General features: G+C 38.3%; 1 protein-coding gene across 10 annotated transcripts in view; it reads left to right on the top strand.

The window, feature by feature from the left end:
• Window positions 1–26,683, top strand: part of Ulk4 (unc-51 like kinase 4) — a 623,492-nt gene that overhangs the window by 260,612 nt on the left and 336,197 nt on the right. For 8 of the 10 annotated variants that reach the window (XR_007105971.1, XR_007105972.1, XM_047532456.1 and 5 more), the window contains exon 32: window positions 23,438–23,486. The exons of 1 other annotated variant lie outside the window; for it this stretch is intronic. Coding sequence is in view for 7 of the 9 variants with exons in the window: in XM_047532456.1 (XP_047388412.1) it covers window positions 23,438–23,486 (49 nt within the window). In the remaining 2 variants the exon portion in view is untranslated. Of the gene's footprint in view, window positions 1–23,437; window positions 23,487–25,013; window positions 25,036–26,683 lie in introns of those variants that run through there. One more of the 10 variants, XM_047532460.1, reaches the window with a different exon arrangement.

Here is a 26,683-nt window from a genome sequence, read left to right on the forward strand (position 1 = left end):
AGTTACTGGTCAGATTATATCAGTGTTTGCTGTACAGATGGGACCTTTGTGATGTAATTAAAGAACATTAGAGATGCCAGATCGACAGTGGTCTGAGTGTCAAATAATGTTCTGTGGCTTTCCTGGGACATTTTTAATACCATCTTGAACACGTGTTGCCACTTGGCATTTTTTGCTGTGGCATATTATTACATACAGGGAAAAAAAAAAACAGGCAGTGAAGTAGACTAGTCATGGTTCTTCAGTGCTGTAAATGCTGCTGCTGAGACATTTCATAACCTCAGAATGCACCGCTTTTTCCTGCTCATTTCTTTTCTTGGCCTAGTTGTAAATCCTGTCTAACCTTTCAAGCAGCTTGTAGGGATAGATTTCATTAGGTTTTCTTGAAATTTGAACATAGGGTAGGCCCAAAGGGAAAATAGGAAAGGACATGAAAATGACTTTCCTAACAATAAATGTGTGAAAGACTCATGTTATTAATAATTAATTAAATTATTAATAATAATAATAATAATTAAATTACATTAAGATAGCAAGTTACCTGAGAAAGAAAGCCACATCAGTAGTTTAGTTTTTTTAAAGTACTTAATGAGATTCTAATGAAATATGTACTTTCATATACTGCTGCTTGCCTTTTAAATTAGTGTATCCCTTTAATCCAAAAGTAGAGGCAACCAAAGCAAAAATAGACGAGTGAGAGATCACAACAAACTGAAAACTTTGCCCAGCCAAGGAAACAGTGAACAGAAGGAAGAGTCAACTTATGAGAATAAATATTTGCAAACTAATAATCTATGCATCTGATAAGAGGTCAATATCTAAAATATATAAGAAACTCAAATCAACAGTAGGACAACAACCTCATGAAAAAAAATTAGGCAAAGGACCTAAAGAGACATTTTTTTAAAAGAAGACATATAGCCAGGTGTGGTGGCGCACATCTGTGTTCCCAGCTGCTTGGGAGGCTGAAGCAGGAGGATCTCGAGTTTGAGACCAGCCTGGGCAATTTAACAAGACTGTCTCAAAATAAAGAAGGCTGGGAAGGCGGTTTAGCAATAGAGTACCAAAGGGGGGGAGGAGACAAAAATGATCAACAGTTATATGAAAAAATGGTCAACATCACCAATCATTAGAGAAATGCAAATTCAAATCACAGTGAGCTATCACCACACATCTGTTGGAATGGCTATTATCAAAAGGACAAAAGATTGCCAGGCACAGTGGTACACATCTATAATCCCAGTGGCTTGGAAGGCTGAGAAGGAGAATTGCAAATTCAAAGCCAGCCTCAGCAAAAGTGAGACGTTAAGCAACTGAGCGAGACTTTGTTACTAAATAAAAAGTACAAAATAGGACTGGAGTTGTGGCTCAGTGGTTGAGTGCCCCTGAGTTCAATCCTTGGTACCCCCTGCAAAAAAAAGATTAAACCTTAAATACCTTTGATTCTACTTTTAGGAATATATCCTGAGAAAACAGTAAAACATAAATATAAATGTTTACATAAAAAAATGCCCCTTAAAACATTATTTGAAACAACAACAGTAAAAGTAAAGTCAGCCATTGTCTCTTTTTTGAGGACTTTTTTTTTTTTTTTGCTGGCTCACCCCACTCACTATGCTTTCTTTTTTTTTTTTCTTTTATTTATTTATTTATTTAGTTATTTTTTTTTATTGTAAACAAATGGGATATATGTTGTTTCTGCTTGTACATGGAGTAACAGATACCATTTGTGTAATCATATATTTACATAGGGTAATGGTGTTTGATTCATTCTGTTACTTTTTCCTTCCCCCCACCCCTCCCACCCCTCTTTTCCCTCTATACAGTCCATCCTTCCTCCATTCTAGCCCCACTCTCACCCCCCATTATGTGTCATCATCCACTTATCAGCGAGATCATTGGTCCTTTGGTTTTTTTGAGATTGGCTTATCTCACTTTGCATGATATTCTCCAATTTCATCCATTTACCTGCAAATGCCATAATTTTATTATTCTTTATAACTGAGTACTAGTCCATTGTATATATTTATACACCACAGTTTCTTTATCCATTCATCAACTGAAGGACATCTAGGTTGGTTTCACAATCTGGCTATTGTGAATTGAGCAGCTATGAACATTGATGTGGCTGTATCTCTGTAGTATGCTGATTTTAAGTCCTTTGGGTATAGGCTGAGGAGTGGGATAGCTAGGTCAAATGGTGGTTCCATTCCAAGTTTTCTAAGGAATCTCCACACTGCTTTCCAGAGTGGCTGCACTCATTTGCAGCCCCACCAGCAATGTATGAGTGTACCTTTTTCCCCACATCCTCTCCAACACCTATTGTTGCTTGTATTCTTGATAATCGCCATTCTAATTGGGGTGAGATGGAATCTTAGTACACTTAGTACACAGTTTTGATTTGCATTTCTCTTATTACTAAAGATATTGAACATTTTTTCATATGTTTGTTGATTGCTTGTACATCTTCTTCCGTGAAGTGTCTGTTCATTTCCTTAGCCCATTTGTTGTTTGGCTTATTGGTATTCTTGGTTTAAAGTTTTTTGAGTTCTTTATAGATTCTGGAGATTAGTGCTATATCCGAAGTATGATTGCCAAAGATTTTCTCCCACTCTGTAGGCTCTGTCTTCACATTGCTGATAGTTTCCTTTGCTGAGAAAAAGCTTTTTAGTTTGAATCTATCCCAGTTATTGATTCCTGCTTTTATTTCTTGTGCTATGGGAGTCATATTAAGGAATTCTGATCCTAAGATGAATGATAATTTGGATCTACTTCTTCTTCTGTAAGGTGCAGGGTCTCTGGTCTGATTCTGAGGTCCTTGATCCATTGTGAGTTGATTTTTGTGCAGGATGAGAGATAGGGGTTTAGTTTCATTCTATTGCATATAGATTTCCAGTTTTCCCAGCACCATTGGTTGAAGAGGCTATCTTTTCTCCATTGCAAATTTTTGGCACCTTTGTCTAGTATGAGAAAATTGTTATGTTTGAGTTTGTGTCCATGTCCTCTATTCTGTACCATTGGTCTACCTGTCTATTTTGGTGCCAATACCATGCCGTTTTTGTTACTATTGCTTTGTAGTATAGTTGAAGGTCTGGTATTGTGATACCCTCTGTTTCATTCTTCCTGCTAAGGATTGCTTTAGCTATTCTGGGTTTCTTATTCTTCCAGATGAATTTCATTATTGCTTGGTCTATTTCTGTAAGATACATCATTGGGATTTTAATTGGAATTGCATTGAATCTGTATAGCACTTTTGGTAATATGGCCATTTTGACAATATTAATTCTTCCTATCCAAGAACGTGGGAGATCTTTCTATCTTCTAAGGTCTTCCTCAATTTCTTTCTTCAATGTTTTGTAGTTTTCATTATAGAGATCTTTGACCTCTTAATTTAGATTGATGCCCAAGTATTTTATTTTTCTTGAGGCTATTGCAAGTGGAGTTGTTTTCCTCATTTCCCTTTCAGCTGTTTCGTCGCTTGTGTATAAAAATGCTTTAGATTTATGCGTATTGATTTTATAGCCTGCTATTTTGCTGAATTCATTGATGAGGTGTAGAAGTTTTCTGGAGGAGATTTTTGGAATCTCTAAATATAGAATCATGTCATCCGCAAATAGTGACAGCTTAAGTTCCTCTTTTCCTATTCCTATCCCTTTAATTTCTTTAGTCTGCTTAATTGCTCTGGCTAGAGTTTCGAGGATAATGTTGAATAGAAGTGTTGAAAGAGGACATCCCTGTCTTGTTCTCGTTTTTAAAGGGAATGGTTTCAGTTTTTCTCCATTAAGAATGATGTTGGCCATGGGCTTAGCATAAAGAACCTTTACAATGTTCAGGTATGTTCCTACTATCCCTATTTTTTCTAGTGTTTTGAGCATGAAGGTGTGTTGTATTTTGTCGAACACTTTTTCTGCATCCATTGAAATAACCATATGATTCTTATCCTTAAGTCTATTAACATGATGGATTATGTTTATTGATTTACGGTTGTTAAACCCTCCTTGCATTCCAGGGATGAACCCCACTTGATCGTGGTGCACAATTTTCTTAATATGTTTTTGGATATGGTTTGCCAATATTTTGTGAAGGATCTTTGCATCTATATTCATCAAGGTTATTGGTCTAAAATTTTCTTTCCTTGATGTGTCTTTTCCTGGTTGGGGGAGGGTGATATTAGCTTCATAGAATGAGTTTGGTAGGGTACCTTCCTTTTCTATTTCCTGGAATACTTTGAGAAGTATTGGAATGAGTTCTTCTTTGAAGGTCTTATAGAACTCAGCTAAGAATCTGTCTGGTCCTGGGCTTTTCTTGGATGGTAGGTTTTTAATGGCTTCTTCTATTTCATTGCTTGTTATTGATCTGTTTAAATTGTGTATGTCCTCCTGGTTCAGTTTGGGAGGAGCATATGTCTCTAGAAATTTGTCAGTATCTTCGGTAGTTTCTATTTTTGTTGGAATACAGATTTCCAAAGTAGCTTCTCATTATGTTCTGTATCTCAGTGGTGTCTGTTGTGATATTTCCTTTTTCATCAGGAATTTTAGTAATTTGAGTTTTCTCTCTCCTTCTCTTTGTTAGTGTGGCTAAGGGTTTGTCTATTTTGTTTACTTTTTCAAAGAACCAACTTTTTGTTTTGTCAGTTTTTTGAATAGTTTCTTTTGTTTCAATTTCATTGATTTCAGCTCTGATTTTAATTATTTCCTGTCTTCTACTACTTTTGCTGTTATTCTGTTCTTTTACTAGGTCTTTGAGCTGTAAAGTTAGGTCATTTAGTTGTTGACTTTTCATTCTTTTCTGGAATGTGCTCCATGCGATGAATTTTCCTCTCAGTACCGCTTTCATAGTGTCCCAGAGATTTTGATATGTTGTATCGTTGTTCTCATTGACCTCTAAGAATTTTTTAATCTCCTCCCTGATGTTTTTTGTTATCCATGTTTCATTCAATAGCATATTATTTAGTCTCCATGTGTTGGAGTAAGTTCTGTATTTTATTTTGTCATTGATTTCTACTCTCAGTTCATTATGATCTGATATAACACAAGGCAGTATCTCTGTTTTTTTGCATTTCCTAAGGGCTGCTTTGTGGCATAACATGGTCTATTTTCGAGAAGGTTCCATGTGCTGCTGAGAAGAAAGTGAATCCGGTCTTTGATGGATGGAATATTCTATATATGTGTATTTAAAGTCTAGGTTATTGATTGTGTTATTGAGTTCTATGGTTTCTTTGGTTGGTTTTTGTTTGGAAGATCTGTCTAGTGGTGACAGCAGTGCATTAAAGTTACCCAGAATTACTGTGTTGTGGTCCCTGTGATTCCTGAAATTAAGAAGGATTTGTTTGATGTACAGGGATGCACCATTGTTTGGGGCATAAATATTTAGTATTGTTATATCTTCCTGATTTATGGTTCCCTTAAGCAGTTTGAAATGTCCTTCTTTATCCCTTCTGACTAACTTTGACTTGAAGTCCACTTTATCTGATATAAGGATGGAAACCCCCGCTTTTTTACTGAGTTCATGTGTGTGGTAGGTTTTTTCCCAACCTTTCACCTTTAGTCTGTGGATGTCCTTATCTATGAGATGAGTCTTTTGCAGGCAGCATATTGTTGGGTCTTTCTTTTCAATCTATTCTGCCAGTCTTTGTCTTTTGATTGATGAGTTTAGGTCATTAATGTTCAGGGTTATTATTGAGATATGATTTGTATTCCCAGTCATTTAGAGTTATTTTTGGTTTTTAAGTTGGCTTGGTTTCTTCTTTGAGTGGTTTTTCTCTAAGGTATTTCCTCCCTTTGCTGACCTCCATTGTTGTTTTTCATTTCCTCCTCATGGAATATTTTGTTGAGAACATTCGGTAGCGCAGGCTTTCTATTTGTAAATTCTTTTAACTTTTGTTTATCATGGAAGGATTTTATTTCATCTTCAAATCTGAAGGTTAGTTTTGCTGGGTATAGGATTCTTGGTTGGCAACCATGTTCTTTCAGAGCTTGAAATTCGTTGTTCCAGGCCCTTCTAGCTTTTAGAGTCTGGGTGGAGAAGTCAGCTGCTATCCGTATTGCTCTCCCCCTACATGTAATCTGATGCTTTTCTCTCGTGGCCTTCAAAATCCTATCTTTATTTTGAATGTTAGGCATTTTCATTATAATGTGCCTTGGTGTGGATCTGTTGTGATTTTGTGCATTTGGTGTTCTGTAAACCTCTTGTATTTGATTTTCCATTTCATTCTTCAGGTTTGGGAAAATTTCTGATATTATTTCATTGAATAGGTTGTTCATTCCTTTGGTTTGTATGTCTGTGCCTTCCTTAATTCCAATAATTCTTAAATTTGGTCTTTTCATGATGTCCCATAGTTCTTGGAGATTCTGTTCATGATTTCTTACCATCTTCTCTGTTTGGGCGACTTTATTTTCAAGATTAAATATTTTGTCTTCATTGTCTGAGGTTCTGTCTTCCAAGTGGTCTAGTCTTTTGGTGATGCTTTCCATTGAGTTTTTTATTTGGTTTATTGTTTCCTTCATTTCAAGGATTTCCATTTGGTTTTTTTTTTTTTGAGAATCTCTATCTCTTTGTTGAAATGATCTTTTGCTTCCTGCACTTGCTGTTTCAACTGCTTATTGGTATTATCATTGATTGCCTGCATTTGCTCTCTTAACTCATCCTTTGCTTCGCAAATCATCTTAATCATGTATAATCTGAAGTCCTTTTCTGACATTTCTTCTACCATACTGTCATTGGATTCTATTAATATAGAATCTAGATTTGTTTGGATCATTTTCTTCCCTTATTTTTTCATATTGTTCATGTATCTTCCCCTCTAGCAGTGCAGATCTGGGGTATTCCAGATTTCCCCTCTATAGGTTTCCACAACCTTTTCTTTAAGGGAGATCAATATTAGCAGTGCCCAATTCAGACACTATATAATCCTAGACCAAATAGCCCCTATGAAGACAATAACAAAATTGTCATAATATACAGAATGAGTTCAACTATTATCTTCAGTATAACAAACAGATTTGCAATAAGGTCTGCAGTTTCTAATGGAGGACAAAGAGCATGCAGAGAGATGTAGGATGTAGCTGTTAATGGGATAAGAAAAGTATATACAGAAATTCTAGATAATAGAAAGGGTGAGAGTGTAATCAAAAGAAATTGAATGATAGCATGCAAAAAGGGAGAAAGAGATTCTGAGGGAACAGGTAAACAAAAGGAAAAGAGAGCCAAAAAAAGTAAAGAAATAAAAACTTAAAATTGTTCAATAAGGAGAAAAAAGAAAATCTACAGTATAACAGTCATATATTAATGAAACCTCCCAGTCTTTAGCAGCTTGATGCGTGAGAGGTACCTGACAGTGAGCTTCAAGCCTCCAGCAGGCGTCTCAGGATGGGATTTGCCCCACCTGAAGACGGGAGCTCCAGCTTCCAGGATTATTTAAGATGACTGCTCTGGCTTCCAAATTTGTTGGCAAATGGGGAGCTGCATCTCGGGGTGTGGACGTGGTCGGCTGGAGGTCCTGGAGGCAGGGTGTGGTTGGTCAGGCAGGGGTCCTGGAAGTCGGGTGTGTTTGGTGTGGTTGTGGGATCCTGGAGGCCGGGTGCAATCAGTCAGTCTGGGGTCCCGGTGATAGGGCGCAGTCAGTTGGTCTGGGGATCCTGGTGGCAGGGAGCAGTCAGTCGATGTGAGGGCCCCAGAGGCAGGGAGTGATCGGTCAGGCTGAGGGATCCTGAAGACGGGGCTCAGTCAGTCCAGCCAGGGGTCCTACGAGGCCTGGCTGTTGTCTCAAAATGGCAGCAGCCACGTGTAACCAAACCTGCAGGAACTGTGGCAGAGAACTTCCAGGCAACAGCAGGCAGCTGGCGCTCCACTGGCCGTCTGCCGTCAGTCTGCTTGCAGCTGTTGGACGATCGGAGGTGAACCTCGGGTGGTGGGTGACCGGGTAGGTGAAAGGCAGGCGATGGACAGGGAAGAGGCAGGCAAATGGTGGATGATAGGTGCCTGACAGGGAGCAATCTCTGTAATTCTGGAGAAAAACAAGGCTGGCTGATGGGAGGCCACCTAGTCAGGTCGGATTCAATGCTGGGAGGAAGTGGGGATCCAGCGAGCACTGCTTGGGAGCGGGGGTATAGGAGCCGCCCAGCTCCCTGACCTGTCTGGAGTCGCGCTGGGCACTTTCTCTAACTCTCCAACTCCTACTCAACCTGCAAACATTTCAGTCTGGTCACCCTGACGGGGAGAGGTGGAGAGTAGGCATGGCACCAAGGTTAAGGGATTGGCTGCGAAGATGGTGGGCTAGGTCAGCTGGAGGCCACCCTGAGGTCACCAAGGCCACCAAGCTCAGCCCCAAGGGTCGGGAATCTTGAGGACTTTTTATGTACCAGACAAGGCTGAAAACTTCAAAGGCATGTGGTAGTATTGCATGTAGAGAAGGTAATTGATGTAAATTTCCCAGGAATACAAAGCTAAGCAAAATTAGGTTTGAAATTCATTTGACATGATCACTTAGCCCTACTACCTTTATTTTCTTTCTAATGTGTAAGAGTAGTCAGTGTGAAACAGTGTTCCATCAAAAGGTGACTAGTTAAATAAATTGATAGGATAGAAAGCCATAAATCTAGAAGAACTCATCTTTTATATGAATATTTTACATCATGGGAAAATGTTTTTAATATGTTAAGAAGAAAACCACTAGAATTTGGATTTTCCCCCCAATTCCTATCCCAATATGATTTATTTTATAGGCTTTGAAAGTGGCAGATTCCAGTTCTAATCCCAGATTCATGACTGGCTTTGTGTGTGTGAGCAAAGTGCCTCACCATCCTGTGCTTCCGTGTCTTCCTCTGTATTCAGACCAATCTTCAGAATTCATAGGCATTGAATAGGGCAGGGATGTTCAAGCACAGAGGTGAATGTAACCCAGAGTTCATGCCCAGTAAATGGTAGCTGCTGTTTTTTTTTTTTTTTCTTTTCAATTTTTTAATTTGTTCTAACTAGTTGTACATGACAGTAGATTGCATTTATACATTTTGATCAACCATACATAAATGTAGTATAATTTCTTATTTTTCTGATTGTACATATTGTAGGATCACATTGGTCATGCAGTCATCTTGTTTTAAACATGGGGTTGATAATATGTCTTACCTGGATAGAAAAAAGACAGTATGTCAAAACTTACTATGATTTTCTTATGGTGGAATTAAATTTTCATTGTAATACTTTTCCCCCCAAAGATAACAAGAATGTCTGCCATTGACATTTCTTCTTCCTACCTCCTGTGAATACTGTGACCACCGGTTTTTATTTATTTATTTTCCTAATAACTCTTTAAGTGTTGATATGTCTTAGGTTTCTGCCTTGAGTCTTTCACTCTTTCCAACCTTAATTAATCTCTCTTCCAAACATGCTTTTCTCCTCCGTACATTATCTTAGAATATTATCTTAGAGCAGTTAAGGTTTTGAACTGTGAAACCATTTAACTGTGTTACCTTGAACAAGGTTCAATGGTGAATTTTTACCTTTGCAGGGTCAGGTTAATTCCTGCCTCACAGGAAGGATTAAGCGAGAGTCAAAGCACCAAAGAGTACTTCCACACACAGGGAGCTCCAATAAATGAGATTGCTTCTTGTGATGTTTATTGCACCACTCTGAGTGGTGGTCATAGTGTGGCTCATAGTAGGACAAATCAAGTACTTGGAGTCATTCTTTTCCCTCTTCTGTTTTCTGCCTCTAAAAGATTGTCAAGTTTTCTTGCTATTATCTCATTTAGTATATCTTATCTTTTTCTGTGGATTCCTGCTTTGACTTATTAATCACTTGAGAGTATTCCTAGTCTGCTAACTGATCTTGTCCCCCGTCCTGTTTGTTTGCAGACCATTTCCCCATGTTTGCCACCATGGTAAACATAAGAAGCTGCTAATGATATCACTTTGTCTTATCCCAACCACCCTGAAACCCAGTCACCCAGACACCGAGAATAGAGCTCAGCAAACTTTGTGTAAAATGCCAGATGGTAAATCTTTTAGGCTTTGCAGACTGTATGGTCTCTGTCAGAGCTACTCAGCCCTGTCATTTTAGTGTAAAAGCAGTTATGGACAATGGGTAAAGGAATGAAGATAGCTATAATTCACCAAAATTTTATTTCTGGAAGCTGAAATTTTAATTTCACATAATTTTTATGGATTACTTTTTTTTTTCTTCAGCCATTTAAAAATCCAGCTGTTTCAGTTTGCAGGCTATACAAATACAGGTGGCCAACAGAGTATGGCCTGCAGGCTGTAGTTTGCCGATTCTCACCCAGAGGATAATGTTCAAGCTTCTCTGCAGTCTTCTTATCAGGATCGTTTGTGATCTGCCCTGGCCCACTCCTCCACCCTGATCCTCTTATGATCTCTTCCACGGAAGTGAAGAACTTGCCTTCCTCACTTAGCCATGGTTTCGTTTTTCCGTGTTGCTGCTTTTGCCCAGGACACACTTCATCACCCTTTGCTCTCTTTCCCTGCCTACCTATCCCTCTATCTCTGTTAATAACCCATTTCTGTATGCCTTAAGCAGTACCTGTATTGTGGAATCTGAACTCTGACCTAAAGTGCCTCACTACTTGCCATTTAATCCATTTGTTCAACTTTTTGTACCTCCATTTCTCATCCCAAGCAAAAAGGACTAATAATAATAATGCCACAGAACTGTATGATTCAATAGTAACTGTGCAATGCATGTTTGCTACTATTGTCATTATTGGTTTGGTTGTTACTTTTAAGACTTTGCCCCAGTTCCTCAGAGAAGTCTCGTTCCTTATGTACCCTTTACAGATCTTTAACTTTAAATGTCAAACATAGAACTTATACTACCATATGTTCCTCTCACTTAGCCCAGAGCATGGCACGTAATACCCAAGTACATATTTATTGAGTGAATGGGAGAGAAAAAGACTACTCAGCCTGATTCCAAATAGACTCCAAAAGAATTTTTTTTTGCATTTCATAAATAGGAGAAGAAAGACTCTGAGGAGAAAACAGATTTGTGAAGTTGAAAGCGATTTTTAAAATATCTTGTGCTGTAATTACTATTCTTTATTATTGGATTCATATCTGTAGGATAAAAGAAATGCTGACCATATATGCAACCGGATGGTTCTCATAGGGACTTGCCTCTGATCTGTGCTCCTATTAATCCTTTTATCTTACTGATACTGTCTCTTTATGTTTAGTCTCCTCCCCACTCTGGTGCAAGAATGAACATGCCTCTTTTGCTGTAGTTTCAACATGAGCCGTGAGTTGAATACAGAGTCACGTGTTGCAGAGAATGCCAAGGATTCACAGAATCCTTAGAGAAAGGAGACCTGCTAAGGAACCACAGGCTTCAGAAAGACAGGAAGGGAAGTGGTGGGGGAAGTTTTAGACCCAGGCAGAACCGAAAGTCCTGGGTGGGATGTGGGAATGAGGGGCCAAAGCCCTCTGCTGGTGGTCAAGAGCATTGCTACCTGTGTAGGGGCAATTCATGTTAAACCCTGGATCCAGCAGGACTTTCAGGTATATCTAGTGTCTGCAGCTGGGAGATGTCAGAGATGCCTTGAAAAAAAGAGTTCAGCATGCTGTATGGAGAGCCTCTTGACTGCAGCTCACCCATTTCACTTTCTGTGCTTGCTGTGATAGTTACATTTTGTAGCCTTGTTTCATTCAACAAATGTGGGTTAACACAGGACTAGATTGAGCATCTGTTGTGGCATTAGGTATAAAAACATTCTGTAAAGTAGTTAATGCAACATAGAATTCTTCTATTTCTGCTTAAAATCTTCTTCCCTTTGGAAAAAACTTCCTTTTAACCTTACCAAAAATTCTCTTACTAAAATTCTTATCTTTTTATGCTATTTTAGGCAGTGGGAGATTTCTTTATGTAAGAGGTTATATTCTAATAATTCTTCCTAGTGTAACTTAATTCTAGGACTTTCTCAGTGAATGAAGCAGTCAGCCTTATAACTTAGATTAAGTTATTTTTATATATGTTTTCTGCCTACAGGGGTATAAATATTCTCAGGGAAGAATAATAATGCCTGTTCATAAGACACTGTAGATCTTTGTAAAATGGCTGGATCTAAAATTTATCTGTGCAAGACCAAAAAATATCAACCCTGCCCTTTTTAATGTGTGTGAAAAACAACTCCTAATATATATATTATGCCTTTTTGTTAAGAGTTCTGCAATTCTCTGTAAGCGGATTAGCAAGCATTGCAAGCAAGGGCGAGCATTTCAAGGAGAAGAGCTACAAATATCATTGCTTTCAGGGTAGACATAATATCATACTGTAACTAAACATTAGGAAACCATTTCTTTTTGATTCACTGAATCAGTAATTTGAATTTCAAGTTGATGTTAGAGGTTTTTAATTTAGAATGACTGTCATTGGTTCACTAGACTGCTAAATTATGTAAACAAAAAAGCTATGTTTGCAGTCTAATGCTCAGTCAGTTACAGAACAAATATGAAATCTGAAACTCCTGACCAGTGTTGTTGGAAAACTAAACAATGTCCATCTTCTGTTTGGGGTTTATATGTAGGTTGACTGGAAGTAGCTTATTCACAGAATCAAATATGAATTGATTTCAGGAAGGAAAGCCAAGGGTAAGATGGAACTGGATTGGAGAGCAAGTTTAGACCTGAGGTAGACAGAATTCTAAGATGGCCTTTATGATTCCCAGTCCCCAGTGTATGTACCCCTTCCTCTAATTATTCAATTAAAAATTAATTTAGTGCTGTTGTGAAGGGTTTCAGAGATGTAGTTAAGACCCACGTTAGTTCATCTTAAAATATAGAGAATATCTGACTGGGCCTGACCAATCATAAGGGCCTTTCAAGTCTGGTCTATCAGTCAGAGTAGAAGCTTGAGAAGGTTTGGACATAGAAGAGAGCCCACCTTGCTGGTTTTGAAGATGGAGGGGTCACAAGGAAAGGAATGTAGTAGCTGAGAGGGGTCCCTAGCTGGCATCCAGCAAGCAAATTAGGGACCTCGGTTCTCCTACAGGGTACTGATTTTGCCATCAGGAATGAGGCTGAAATATACTACCCTTGGCCTCTAGATAGAGCTTAGCTTGACAGACACCTGGATTCCAGCTTTGTGCAATTGTGAGAGGGTAACGTGGTCATTGCAGAGCTAGACATCTGACCCACAGAATGCTGAAGCAATAAGTGGATGTGATTTTTTTTTTTTTTTGTGCTACTAAAATGCCCTCAATTTTTCCCCTTGTAGCATTCTAGTCGCCTATTAACGGATTCCTGGCTCTGTAAACTAGAGCTGTTCAAACTGTCTGTGGCAAAAAAAGATTGTAAACATATTCTATTTGTTGCAGACAGTTGCACAAAGATGGCTATGAAAGTATCTCTTTTCCCACATGCTCTTCGATAAAGAGACCATGCCATTGCCCCACCAAGAGGTTGAGTGTAGTTGCCCTCCATGCGAACCTGGACTGCCTTAGCAACTCACTTGCACCCATTTAGAACACAGAGGAATTAATACCACGTGACTTCCAGGGCTAGGTTAGGAAAGACCACGTGGCTTCCCTGTGGTTTTCTTGAAGTGCTCACTCTCCAGACACACTCTGCTCAGGAAGCTCCCTCAGTATCAGCTGTTATGCTGGAGTGTCCAAGTCACATGGAGAGGGCAGCTGTAGGTTCTCCAGTGAACAATGAACTGAGTCTTCCTGGACTCATCCCTGCCTGGGCAGACAGACGAGTGAGGAAGCCTTCAGTTAAGTACAGCTCCCATCTGTTGTAGTCACCCTGGCCCTTGCCTTCCCAGCTGAGGCCTCAGACATCGTGGAACAAAGACAGGTCATCCCCACTGTGCCCCGTCCAAATTCATGACCTACATGCTCATTTTCCAAGAACACTGGAAAATGACTATTTCTTTATGCTAGTTAGTTTGGAGTTGTTAGTTATGCATCAAATGATAATCAGAATAAATATTTTTATAAAATACTATAAAATGACTTAATAAAAAAGTTCAGAAAATGATATACAGAATATAAGCAGAAATCACAAAGTATCTTTTCCATGCTAGTCAAATCAGTCCACAATCCTGCCCAGAGTTAAGGGTAGAAGACATAGACCCCATCTCTCAAAGAATTTGGGAACCATTTTATTTCAAAATAGTTTTATCTATACAGAAAAGTTGAAAAAGTAATGCAAAAAGAAACTGAATAAATAAACTCTTTTCTGCCCCTACCCAGCATACCACAGAATGGTACTATGCATGACACTTCAGGATATTCTTTACTTCATTGTTTATAATTTTAAAATGCTGATTAAAACCCAGTATACTCATTTCATTGTCTACTTGCTGATCACTTTCCACAATTGTTGAAAAACACAGTCTTCAATAGTTTTAAATGTTTGCAGACAATCTTTTTTTTTTAACATGTAAAGTCAGTTCATAAATCATAGAAAACACACATATATATTTATTTTTATTTTTATTTTATTTTTTATTTTTATTTTTTGGTACCAGGAATTGAATCCAGGAGTGCTTAACCACTGAACCACATTCACAGCACCACCCTTTCCTTGAGGATCTAAACCAATACATTTATTTCAAACATTACATTAGAAACAGTAATAGCAAGAATTGACACAAGAAAAGAAGCATTTAGTATGATCGCCCACCGCCCGCAGGTGGTGGGCAATCACAACGCGTACGCTTTTCTTGATCACAGGAACCAAAAAGGGGCTTTATTCCACAAGTCTCCGACTTATATTGAGAACATCAGCCTATCAGAGAGTAGACTACCAGGAAAGTCAGTCTATCAAGGAACAGTCTCCAGGCAGATACCAGGATCGCCTCATGTACAACAGTCAACCAGAGTTACTTCCTAAAACTTGTATATGAGTGCAGCTATGTCTGGCAAGCTGCCAGGCACCATCTTAGAGATCAGGCCACGGTGCGGCTCTGGGGCCCTCTGAGTCCGCCCCTGACATCTCCCCCTTATTCTTTAAAAAAAGAAAAGATGACTTGGGACCATGCCTGTCTTAGGTTGTCCATGGCAAATTACATTCTTACCCGTCATTGGAATTCTGACCTCCAGGCGTCAGAACCCTGTCTTAGGTTGGTATGCATTTCCATGGATCTTACCTGTCTTTGACTACTGGTCCAGCATGCTTAACCATACTTGGGGGGATGTGCCTGTCTCAATGGCTGTCAAAGTCTGAACTATAGCCCGTTGATGACGTCGGGCATCTTGGCGAGCTCTGATTTGGCTGCATATAACATAGGCTATCCCTAAGCAGATAATAATCAGAACAGCTACTGTTCCAGCCCACTGCTAACAAAGAGAACATTTCGGATACCGATGCAACTTGAACCCTGGTAGCATTGACTCTGAGCATCAAACGTAGATGACCAATTACCAGTAAGGTAGACAGAGAGAATTTTAGATAACATAACCACAGAGCTAAGGTTATTATAAGCAATAGGGGTGACACACACTGCTCTTAAAGGATAAACACATCCCAGTCCCAAAAGTTCTTGCAAGATATCCACTTGTTCTTGTAGTAAGTCCACTCTTTGATTTACAAGGAGTATGCCTGCTGTTAGATGTTGGTTTAGGGTCTCTTTAGTCTGTAAGGCTGCAGCTGTATTTTTGGCCAAGTGATTGACTGCTGTTGCTGTAGGTATGGCAGTTGCTAGTGCTGCTGTTGCAGAAACCACTATTGCAGTGACCATAGCCGCTGTGATGCCAAATTCTCTCCTGTTTCTTGATAGTAACACTGGCAATTCCGCATCTGTAACAGAGACTGGGACTGGTAGGAAGGTAGGAACACACATTAAGACTGCCAGCGGGAACCTAGAAGCATTCCAACATTGAGAGAGATAGCATCCTAAGAGACTAAAAAGAGGTTGTAAGTTAGTTCAAGGGGGGCTACGAGCATCATGGTCATCAGAAGTATGTTGGTCTGAGTTACTTGTTGGTAGCGTTGGCACTGGTTGAGTTAGTTGCTCAGGAACCCAGATAGGTGATGTTTTATCCTGTGGAAACACACAAACGGAGCCGCGGCTCCAGTAAAGCACCGGGTCTGGGCCGTTCCATTGTCCTGTAAGAACATCCTTCCATTTTACCGTCGCTCTATCATGTTGTTTATGATTGCCATGTCTCTCAGCGGCACAGTGACCCTCATTATCCAGAGTTAAAAATTTTTTAAAATAAAGAGGCAAAGAGAAAGTTTATCTTTAGGAGACCTGAAGGTTTCCCGTATTCCCCCTTTTTGTTTATAAAGAGTATTTTTGAGGGTGAGATGTGCACGTTCAACAATACCTTGTCCTTGTGGGTTATAAGGTATACCTGTGGTTAGAGTTATTTCAAATTTAATGAGAAATTGGTTCTTACCAAATTTAGTTTTTAAAGAAAAATTTAGACTCAAAAACGTAGTACAATACTCTAACAGTTGCTTAACCATAATTGTATAAACCCCTATTTTTAAGACTAATTGTTCTAAAGAATAAAACTTAATAGACACAAAGTTGAGTAAATTAGTGTTTCTAAGAAATCCTTGTTATTTTACCATGTCATTTTACCATATAGATTAAACTTTGGTTTATATTAGAACATTAGTATTTCACCTTAGGAAAAACCTTAAATAGCTTTAAATGTTTCACATACATACAACCAACTTAGTTACATGCAAACTTGTTGAAACTTGCCCTTTACTTACGTAGACTTTCTTAGCACTTACTTAGACCCTCATTTATTTCATCACACAAGCACTTTCTTACCCAGAAACATTTCCTTTTCCCTTTTACTAAATATATTTCCATACCCAGAACCTTTATTTTCTCTTTCCTGTTGACCCCTTTTTGTTCACATTCTGAAACAACTCTTATGAAATTTCTAAATTTAAAAAAAATTACTCTATTTTAATAAGATTAAATATTTTGTTATTTATAGTACTCTACATTAACATTTTATTAGTTTGACCACCTAGAGACTCGAGAGTTATTTTTAAGACATTTTACTTCTATTAGCTTACCCAATTTAAATTGAACCTCTTTAAATCACGTGAATTAAAAATATTTGGATCCATTTTTAAATTTTAATTTTAGGTGCGCTCAATTTTTATACAGACAAAACATGACATTAGACAACACGACATACACATAACACAAAATCAAAGGCCTTGAAACTTTATAGGTGAATCTCCATTGCAATGTAACAGATGTTCAAAACTCTAGTTGAATAATAAAAAAAAAAAATAGAACTGATCAAAAAGTCATGAGCTCAAAAAAAAAAAATGTAGAATTCAGAAAAAACAAGAGTCCTGGGAAAATGTTACGGCTGTTAATTACTTTAGTAAAGCACCATAAAATTTACTTTTGCTGGAGTTCAGGTAAGACTTTTGCTCTCTTTTTTTTTTTTTTTTTTTTGGGGTTTGAGACCTGTCTCCTACTGAGTCTTTTGGCTTCCTCCATTTACATTTCAATGTAAGCCTTGACTGAGATTTGGATCTGAAAGGAGCTAAAATTTTCCAGCAGAAACTTGATGCCTAGGGCATTTTAACCCTTAATCCTGGTTAGTAATCAATTCAGGTTTGGACGCAGAAAATTATGAAACAATTATCTCCCAATACTTGTGGGGCCTGGGGCTACTATATCATACTCCTTACTAGGACATGCCACTGATGGTTGGGCTGGTTACTCCCTACCCACCGGTGTATGTGGGACCTCATGGCAGGAGGACTAGGTGGGCTGGACCGGGGAATGGAAGTAGAAACAGCTGAGTCAAGGTTGGAGGAGGAGGAGGGATTAAGAGGGGGAGAAGAAGGAGGCATTTGCAGGAAGAGCAGAGAAGCGCAAGAAAGAAGAGACTTGAAGATAAGGAATCCCTTTCCATCTGCCCACTCGCTCACAGATGCTGTGTGCCAATATCTTTGGTAGCCACAATCCACCTTCCCATGGAACCATCTTTCATCCCTGCACAGGCCAATTTGTTATTGGTAGTCATTCCTTCCCACACTAACATTTTAACATTTACCGGGAAGGCCCTACGGGGAGGGGGGAGGTTAGAGTCTGTGAGTTCTTGCCCAATATCACAAAATGGCCACTGGGAAGATTTCCCGCCACCTGGAAGGAGGAGGGTGAGGGCTTTCATTGGAGTCTGATGTGGCCCCAGCATACAAGATGGCAGCAATGAGCCCCTCCGGGGCGGTAGTGGGCCCTCCCTATGTGTAGAGGCTGGCTGCCCTCGTGGTTCCTCAACCTTGGGAGGAGCGGATTGAGATGGATTGGGCTCCTCATTAAAGGTCTCCCAATGTTGTTTACTATGTGGCAAGTTTCTGGAAGGAGATGCAACGGGAGGAGCTGGCGGTTCTTTAGGCGGTGGCTCTTTGGGGAGAAACTTGGAGCCCCCTTTGGGAGGTCCTGGAGAGAAGCAGGCCTTAAGGGTGGATAACGTAGGGCAGACTCCTAATGGGGGACCCTCACCTAAACTGATTTCCCTCTTAAAGGTGTCCCAGGCTTTTTCCGCCTGTGTATCAGACCACTCAAAGCTGCTACTCTTCAGCATGAGTCTTAGAGCTGAGAACGCAGGGTCACCATGTGTGGTGTGTGTTTGCCCCATCTTTTCTTTAGTAGATCCTGTAATAGCAAGATTTTTTGTTTTACATAGTAAATCCTCCTCTTCATCTGAACTATCCTCACACCCAGTTTCATTTTCCTTGTCTGTCTCTGATCTTATTGATACCCTTTCTGATGCTTTAGACCTTTCCTCTTTTATTTCCTCCAAAACCTCTTCCCCTTGTTTTATGGCCTCTCTGCATTTGGTTCGGGATGTTTTAGTTTCAAGAGGAATTCCATTGGCCCGGAGCAAATCCTTTAAGGGACCTTCATGCGCATTTGTGACATTTCAGTGCCCATATTTCTCTATTAAACTAACAATGCAAAGCACTTTAACTAGCAAAACAAAAGCGAAAGCACTTACAAACACTCAATCTCTGTCGCTTATCCCGCGAACTTTAACTCGTCACTTCCCGTGAACTTTAACTCGTCGCTTTTCCCGTGAACTTTACCTGTGAACTTTAACTTGTCGCTTTTCTTGCGAACTTTAACTCGTCACTTTTCCCACGAACTTTAACTCCGTTGCTTCCCGCGAACTTTAACTTTGTCGCTTCCCGTGAACTTTAACTCCATCGCTTATCCAGCGAACTTTAACTCGTCACTTATCCAGCAAACTTTAACTCTTGGCTTATCGAGCAAACTTTAACTCGTCGCTTACCCAGTGAACTTTAACTTGTCGCTTACCCAGTGAACTTTAACTCGTCGCTTACCCTGCGAACTTTAACTCGTAGCTTATCCTGCGAACTTTAACTTGTCGCTTATCCAGCGAACTTTAACCTGGCCAGACTGTACTTTACTTTCCCTGTATTTACCTGATCAGTTTCTTCTTTATAACTCGAGGTCCCGGGTTTCGGCACCACTTATGATCGCCCACCGCCCGCAGGCGGTGGGCAATCACAACGCGTACGCTTTTCTTGATCATAGGAACCAAAAAAAAGGCTTTATTCCACAAGTCTCCGACTTATATTGAGAACATCAGCCTATCAGAGAGTAGACTACCAGGAAAGTCAGCCTATCAAGGAACAGTCTCCAGGCAGATACCAGGATCGCCTCATGTACAACAGCCAACCAGAGTTACTTCCTAAAACTTGTATATGAGTGCAGCTATGTCTGGCAAGCTGCCAGGCGCCATCTTAGAGATCAGGCCACGGTGCGGCTCTGGGGCCCTCTGAGTCCGCCCCTGACAATTTAGCATGGTAAATTTTCAACAAAAAATGAAATTTAATGATGATATGACAAAACTTACTACAATTCACAATAGGTGGATGGAATCATCCATTAAAAGGACAGATTTCTCATACAAAGTCAATATCAATGTGTTTATAAGTAATATATAAACAAATGCTATTTATAAGTAATATACAAACAAAAACAAGCAAAAAAGATCAAGAAGAGAAATGGAAAAAGATGGATATACTAGATAAAAGTTAACTTTACACCCTATGTAAATGTTTGAATACACAAATAGTATGCCTTTACTCCATGTACAAACAGAGAAACAACATGTATCCCATTTGTTTACAATGAAAATAAATTTAAAAAAGTTAACCTTTACAAAAATATATACATATGTATTTAGCCCTAGTTTATAAAAATATACTTATGTATTCATGTATGTACATATGCAAATACGTTTGATACATTAATATCAAGTAAGAGCACTTGAAAAGGTAAGGTTTAAAAGCAACAATATTTCATAAAGGAAGACAGAACAATAGTGAACATTTTAAGTACCAGTAACTTAATTTTCATAAGCATAAAGTAAAAAATAATAAAGAGAAGAAAATAACAATTTGCAATCATAGTCAAATACTTTATCCTACCACTCTCAGAAAATGAAAAATTTAATATAAAGACAGAAGTAAGAATATTAAGATTGTGTAAGATTCAGCTAGTCAGCATAAGGATAGAATGTTGTATACAGTATGAAGATTAGCCAGGTGTGTTGGCATGCACCTGTAATCCCAGCAGCCCTTTTTAAAAATATTTAGAGATGGGGTCTCCCTGAGTTGCTTAGGGCTTGCTAAGTTGCTGAGGCTGGCTTTGAACTCTCAATCATCTTGCCCCAGCCTCCTGAGCCACTGGGAATACAGGCACGTGCCCCTCACTGTTCCCAGCCAACATAAAATTTGTGTGTGTGTGTGTGTGTGTCTGTGTGTGTGTGTCTGTGTGTGTGTCTGTGTGTGTATAATATATATATATATATTTTAGTTGTTGATGGACCTTTATTTTATTCATTTCTTTATATGTAGTGCTTATAATTGAGCCCAGCTCCTCACACATTCAAGACTGATACTTTGCCACTGAGCACAACCTCAGTCCCCAATGTAGAATTTTTAACAAAAATTTTTTTAACTTGACTTGAGTTCCCTTTTCATTTACCAGATGTGACTCCAAATTATGTTAGTAAAATCAAAGAACAAAATTTGTCACTTTTGACTGTTCAGAAGAATGTAAGGCCTGGAGTTTTACATTTTAGTTAGAGGAGACTTTGAAGGCAATTCATCTCTGCTCATCATGTAGAGATCTGGAGAAGAATATGTTCTAATTGTTAAGAATGAGTTAAGGTAGTTTTGTATGGTTATATCTTAATATATTTTTTAAATGAGCAGGCTGGTTTGTGAGTGCCTGCTTCTATGTCTGAATGATGTAGCAGCCTGTCATACAAGGAGACATGGACTTGTAGTTACCATTTGAGAATCGGTGGTACCTTTGTTCTTGGGATTTTCTTGGCCTGATGGCTAGGGCAATTTTGAGATGTATGCACTTGGATATTTCATCCTGGACCTAACGATAGCATATAGCATGAACACTAAGAAGACAAAGTTAGGAAAAGAGATAGTTAACATCTAGGAAACTGAGAAAGAAGATGACGAATATGCTGGACCTGAAGTTGTGCTTGGTCTTTAGCTGGTGCATGTCTCATCCTACCCAGACTCAGTGTGAGGTACTGCATCCTCACATCTGAGCCTTCAGTTGCTCAGGAAAGTGAAAAAATATATATGAAGTTAATACTTGTAATCAAAACCTTTTTCCCCTACAGAAGTTATCATTTTTATTTTAAAGATTTTGTTATTTAAATTCCATTTTATTTAAATTGAGAAATAATAATTGTGTACATTTGTGGGGTAAAATATGTGATGTTATGTTACATATATACATTGTGCAATGATTAAATCAGACTTACATTTTCATTGTCACATATACTCACTTCTTTGTGGTAAGAACATTTAAAATATTTTAGTAATATTGTCTATTTTTGAAATAGACAATACATCATTTACTATAATAACTGCTATGCAATACATCACAAGAACTCGTTCCTCTGGGCTAACTGAACTTTGTACACTTTGACTAATGTGTTCCCTTTCCCTTCCAGTTCTGGCCCCAGCCTCTCTGGTATCTCTTCTTCTCCCTACTTCTATGCGTTTGACTTTGAGATTCTACAGATAAGTGAAATCATGCAGTGTTCTCTTTCTTTACCAAGCTAATTTCATTTAGAATAACATCTTCTGGGTTCATTGGTGACAGAATTTCCTTCCTTTTAATAAATGAAAAGTGTTCTGTTATGTGATTCTATCACCCTTGCTCTATCCACTCATCCATTGTAGACACCTAGGTTGTTTCTATATCCTGGCTATTTTGAACAGGGAGCAGTAACCACATTTAATTTTGCTGGACAATGAGATAGGCCTTTCTAACTGTTCTAGTCTTTGGGAAACTCCTTTGTATCGCTTATCTTGACACAGATTTGTAAACACTGATCTTTTTTGGTAGTCTCATAGGCATTTCTTTTATCCATGTGTTATTGTGAACAAGTTCCTGGGAAATAAAATTGTTTTCACCTGGTGTTCTCTGTAAACTAGACAAATCGCACATACCTATAACAAATGCAATATGCTTATCTTAAGCTTTGTAGTTTATCATACAAAGTTAATTCTAACAAAATATTATAATGGAATGATTTTTTTGATTGAAGTAGAAGTCAGCCAGTTGCCTGTTTTTTTTTTTTTTTTGTAAATAAAGTTTTGTGGAACATAAACATATCACATATCTATTTAGGTATTATTTTTGGCTGCTTTCACATTATGATGACAGATGAGTAGTTGCTCTGAAGACTGTGTGTGGCCTGCAAAACATAAGATAGTTACTATCTGGACTGTTAACAGCAAAAAGTTTGCTGAACCCAGAATTAAAGGACTATTAGGGATTGAAATATTGTTCTTAATAAAAACTGACTTTTGAATAGTTTTGGTGTTATCAAGACTAGTTTCTCTTAAATTGCATGAAAAAATTATTTTGTTACAATTGATGAAAATTTATAACTAGATTTGATGAGGGAGAGTGCCTAGAGTGTATTGGATGATTGGTGTTCAATTTTTTAAAAATTAAAGGCCATTAAAATTCATTGTACATTAATTCATTAATGCCAAGAAGATAGCTAATGAGGCATATATAAAAAATTACAGTGTCACATGCTTAAAATTTAACTGTAGTGATGATTGGTTACATTCTTTGAACTGGCAAATCTTTTTGATATTCTTTATAATAATTGTGAATTTTAATTAATTTTCACATTAAAATATCAGTCTATTTAAGATTTCACTTTTATAGATGAATGAGACTAAGATAGTAGTCACTTTTAAAGAAGACTCATATTTCTTGTATTTAATAGCTATAGTTCAGTGTATTAAAAATGAGCATTTAATCATACTGTTTCCTGGTTACAGAATTTAGCAATTAAACAAGGAAACTTCCTTGTTCCACATCAGGACAGTAGCTTCAATACATACTTTGTAATGTATAGTTTAAATATACACATTGTAATGTGTGTTGATCTTTTTTTTTTTTTTAACAGACTTGTGGAAGAAAGCAAACTGATCCCACTCATTTTTGAAGTAATTCTGGTAAGAAAGGAAATGTGCTGTGAAATTTTAAAATTTTAAAGTTTTTTTACCAAATCGTCTTTTATCCCAGACTCTTATCTTCTCACTTAACCTCATTATATCTCTTAGCTTTTTTATCTGTAAAGGGATGATATGCTCTAAAATTGTATAGAAACATTATTTAATGACCTGCCCTTTCACAAATCGTTTGCATTTTATTTCTGTTGAATTAATGTGTGTTTTCAACATAGAATGCCATATCTGAATTTGGTTTGTGGAGAGAGGCAGGGTGATTATTTCTATACTTCGGTATGAATTTTCTGATGCTCAGTATGAACATCACTGGGTACCAAACCATCAGCTTCATGCCTATGGTTACAAAGTTGCTTTCTTCAGAATTTAGAACAGTTTAACTTCCTTGTACCACTTTTTTCTATTCGTTGAATGCATCTTTTTTTCCTAAAAGGATTACTAAATCTCTTTTTTTAAATTTAATTATATTTTTAATCATAATCCTGTATCCAAATTGCATAGATCTCTTTGGAATAGGTTTAGGAAAGAAACTCAGTGATCAGAACTTTATATGACAGTTTGGATTAATCTTCAAATTTTCAAGTGAATTGGATTAATATAAATTATTCTTACTATATCTTTTTAAAATTATTTTTTATTTTTACATGCTGCATTTTGATTCATTGTGCACAAATGGGGTACATCTTTTCTATGGTTGAGGGAAATGAGAGGGAGGGAGGGTATGAAAAATGGTGAACTGAGACAGACGTACCTTGTGTACATATGATTACACAAATGGTATGAATCTACATTGTGCACAACCGTAGAAAAGAAAAGATGTGCCCCATTGAATGCATCTTGAATGAAAAACATCTACTAAATAAAATCTTTCATCTAGGGCTCCTACTTGTAGAGTCATCTCTAATAAATTCCCGTTCACACCCAGAAGTAGACTGAAAACTGAGTTGGTACTTAGAGCAAAGGAGTGCCTTTGGCCAAGGAAAGTTTCTTTTGTTCATGGGCGTGTTACCTCTGTTACGTTACCTCCAGAGCTCAATAACAGAACTAGACACAAAGATGCAGCCAGGTCAGCCATCAGTGGAGCATTAGCTGTGCTAGCCTAATCACCCTATAAACCTTCTTGAAACATCTTCAAATATCAGTCCAAAATTTTTGTGTATGCTATTAAGACTATGTCATAAAAACTGTAATTTCTTTTTTTAGCTACAGGTGCCCCTTTCCCTTTCAGGAATGCTGGTTGGGTTATTTTTACATGCTGCATTTTGATTCATTGTGCACAAATGGGGTACATCTTTTCTATGGTTGAGGGAAATGAGAGGGAGGGAGGGTATGAAAAATGGTGGACTGAGACAGACGTACCTTGTGTACATGTATGATTACACAAATGGTATGAATCTACATTGTGCACAACCGTAGAAAAGAAAAGATGTACCCCAATTTCTTTGTCCATTTGCACAGCTAGTGAACTTCTACACACTGGGTAATTTATAAAGCAAAGAAACACATTTCTTATAGTTCTAAAAGCTGGAGAGTCCAAGATCAAGGCATCAGGCTGTGTCCTCACATGGCAGAAGATGGAAGGGCAAGCAAGCATGCTTTGTGAAGCTTCCCATTGGGGAGGAAGGAGTGCTCATGGCCTAAAAACCTCCTGAGGCCCCACTTCATAACACTGTCACATTGACAACTTTTGAATTGTGGAAGGGACACCCTCAAACCATAGCACTCAGTACTGTGCATTGGATGAGGTGTAGTGGTGGGAGTGGGTAGCATTCTCACAGTATGGCTCTGGTGACCAGATGGAACGGAGCTGCCATGCTGGTGGAATACACGTGATGAAAGCCTGAACCGAATTGATTAGGATATACCACAAGGGGGTTTTCAGGCAGCATCCGGAGAAGGGATACAGAAAAGGGAGAGAAATAAATATGGGAGCTGTGTAAAGGGGGTTTTTAAGGTATACTAAGAGTTATACCTTCAGTAGGAATGATGTGCATTACTTGCTGATTTGTTTTGGAGGACAGTGTACAGCAAGGTGCTGAGTTTGGCCACATAATTGGGAATGGGATAAACCACCCAGACTATCCAGTCAGTCAAATTTAGTATGCATTTGAAAAGCAACCAGTGTTGTAGAATTCTAAAACCAGAATGGAGTTAGACACAGTGACATATGCCTGTAATGCCAGCAACTTGGGAGGCGGAGGCAAGAGTATCGCAATTTCAAGAGCAACCTGGGCAGTTTAGCAAGTCCTATCTCAAAAAATTTGAAGGTCTGGGGATGTAGTTCAGTGGTAGAGAGCCCCTGGGTTCAATCCCCACTACTCCCTCCACCCCTAAAAAAACACATGTGCACATTTGTGTGTGTGTATGTGTGTATTTAGAATGGGTCTTAATGAGTAGGTGTGATTCATCTTGCTGTGGCAGGAGGCTTTCTAAACTGCTAAGGTCAGTTCAGCTCCTTTTGTGAGAAGAAATTTTCATTTTACCCTTTGGCTATCATCTCAAGGTCTAAAATTCTGATACAGAAAATTCTTTCTTGTAGGCTACTGAATATATTAATGTTTGTGTACTGAGCATCTAGCAAGTACTTCATATTTTTATACTGAAGTGAATGTTTAATTAGTTAATGCCACAGTTTAAGCCCTTGTCTTGCACTTGTGACTGTGCTAGGGAGTGAATAGAAAGGGACATATCTGTCTAGGTCAGGAGTTAAGCTGGTCCTAGCCCCATGGCCTCCCAGAGACTGGGAAGGTGCTCTTGCTCTGACCAGAACAACCTCACATTCAAGTTGCTTGTAGGAAGAAATCTCGATGCTAAAAAGTAAAGAATACGGGAGTTTAAAATACTGCTTCACGGAGCAGCACTTTGATGTCCTTGAAGAGCATTATTAAATTCCTATTCTACTTTCATCTTTCTTGAGTTAAATAATCTTAGATTTTTTTCTCTGTATAAATATAGTTTTTAATCAATGGAAGGTCTTCATAGTCATTATCCCATGAACTATTACCTTGACTTTTAAAAATTTTTATCACTGAGCTATACATAACAATATTTTATTGATTCTGTGAATCACACATTTTTCAGAGCTTAACGTTTCTGAAACTGAGGTATACTTTCCAAATCAATGGTGTTTTACAGATGCTTTCAGCGAGGTGACCTGGTTGTCATTGCCTTAACCAATTTATTTC

Source organism: Sciurus carolinensis, chromosome 17, assembly GCF_902686445.1.
Source record: "Sciurus carolinensis chromosome 17, mSciCar1.2, whole genome shotgun sequence".
In the NCBI taxonomy this organism is placed as follows: Eukaryota; Metazoa; Chordata; class Mammalia; order Rodentia; family Sciuridae; genus Sciurus; species Sciurus carolinensis.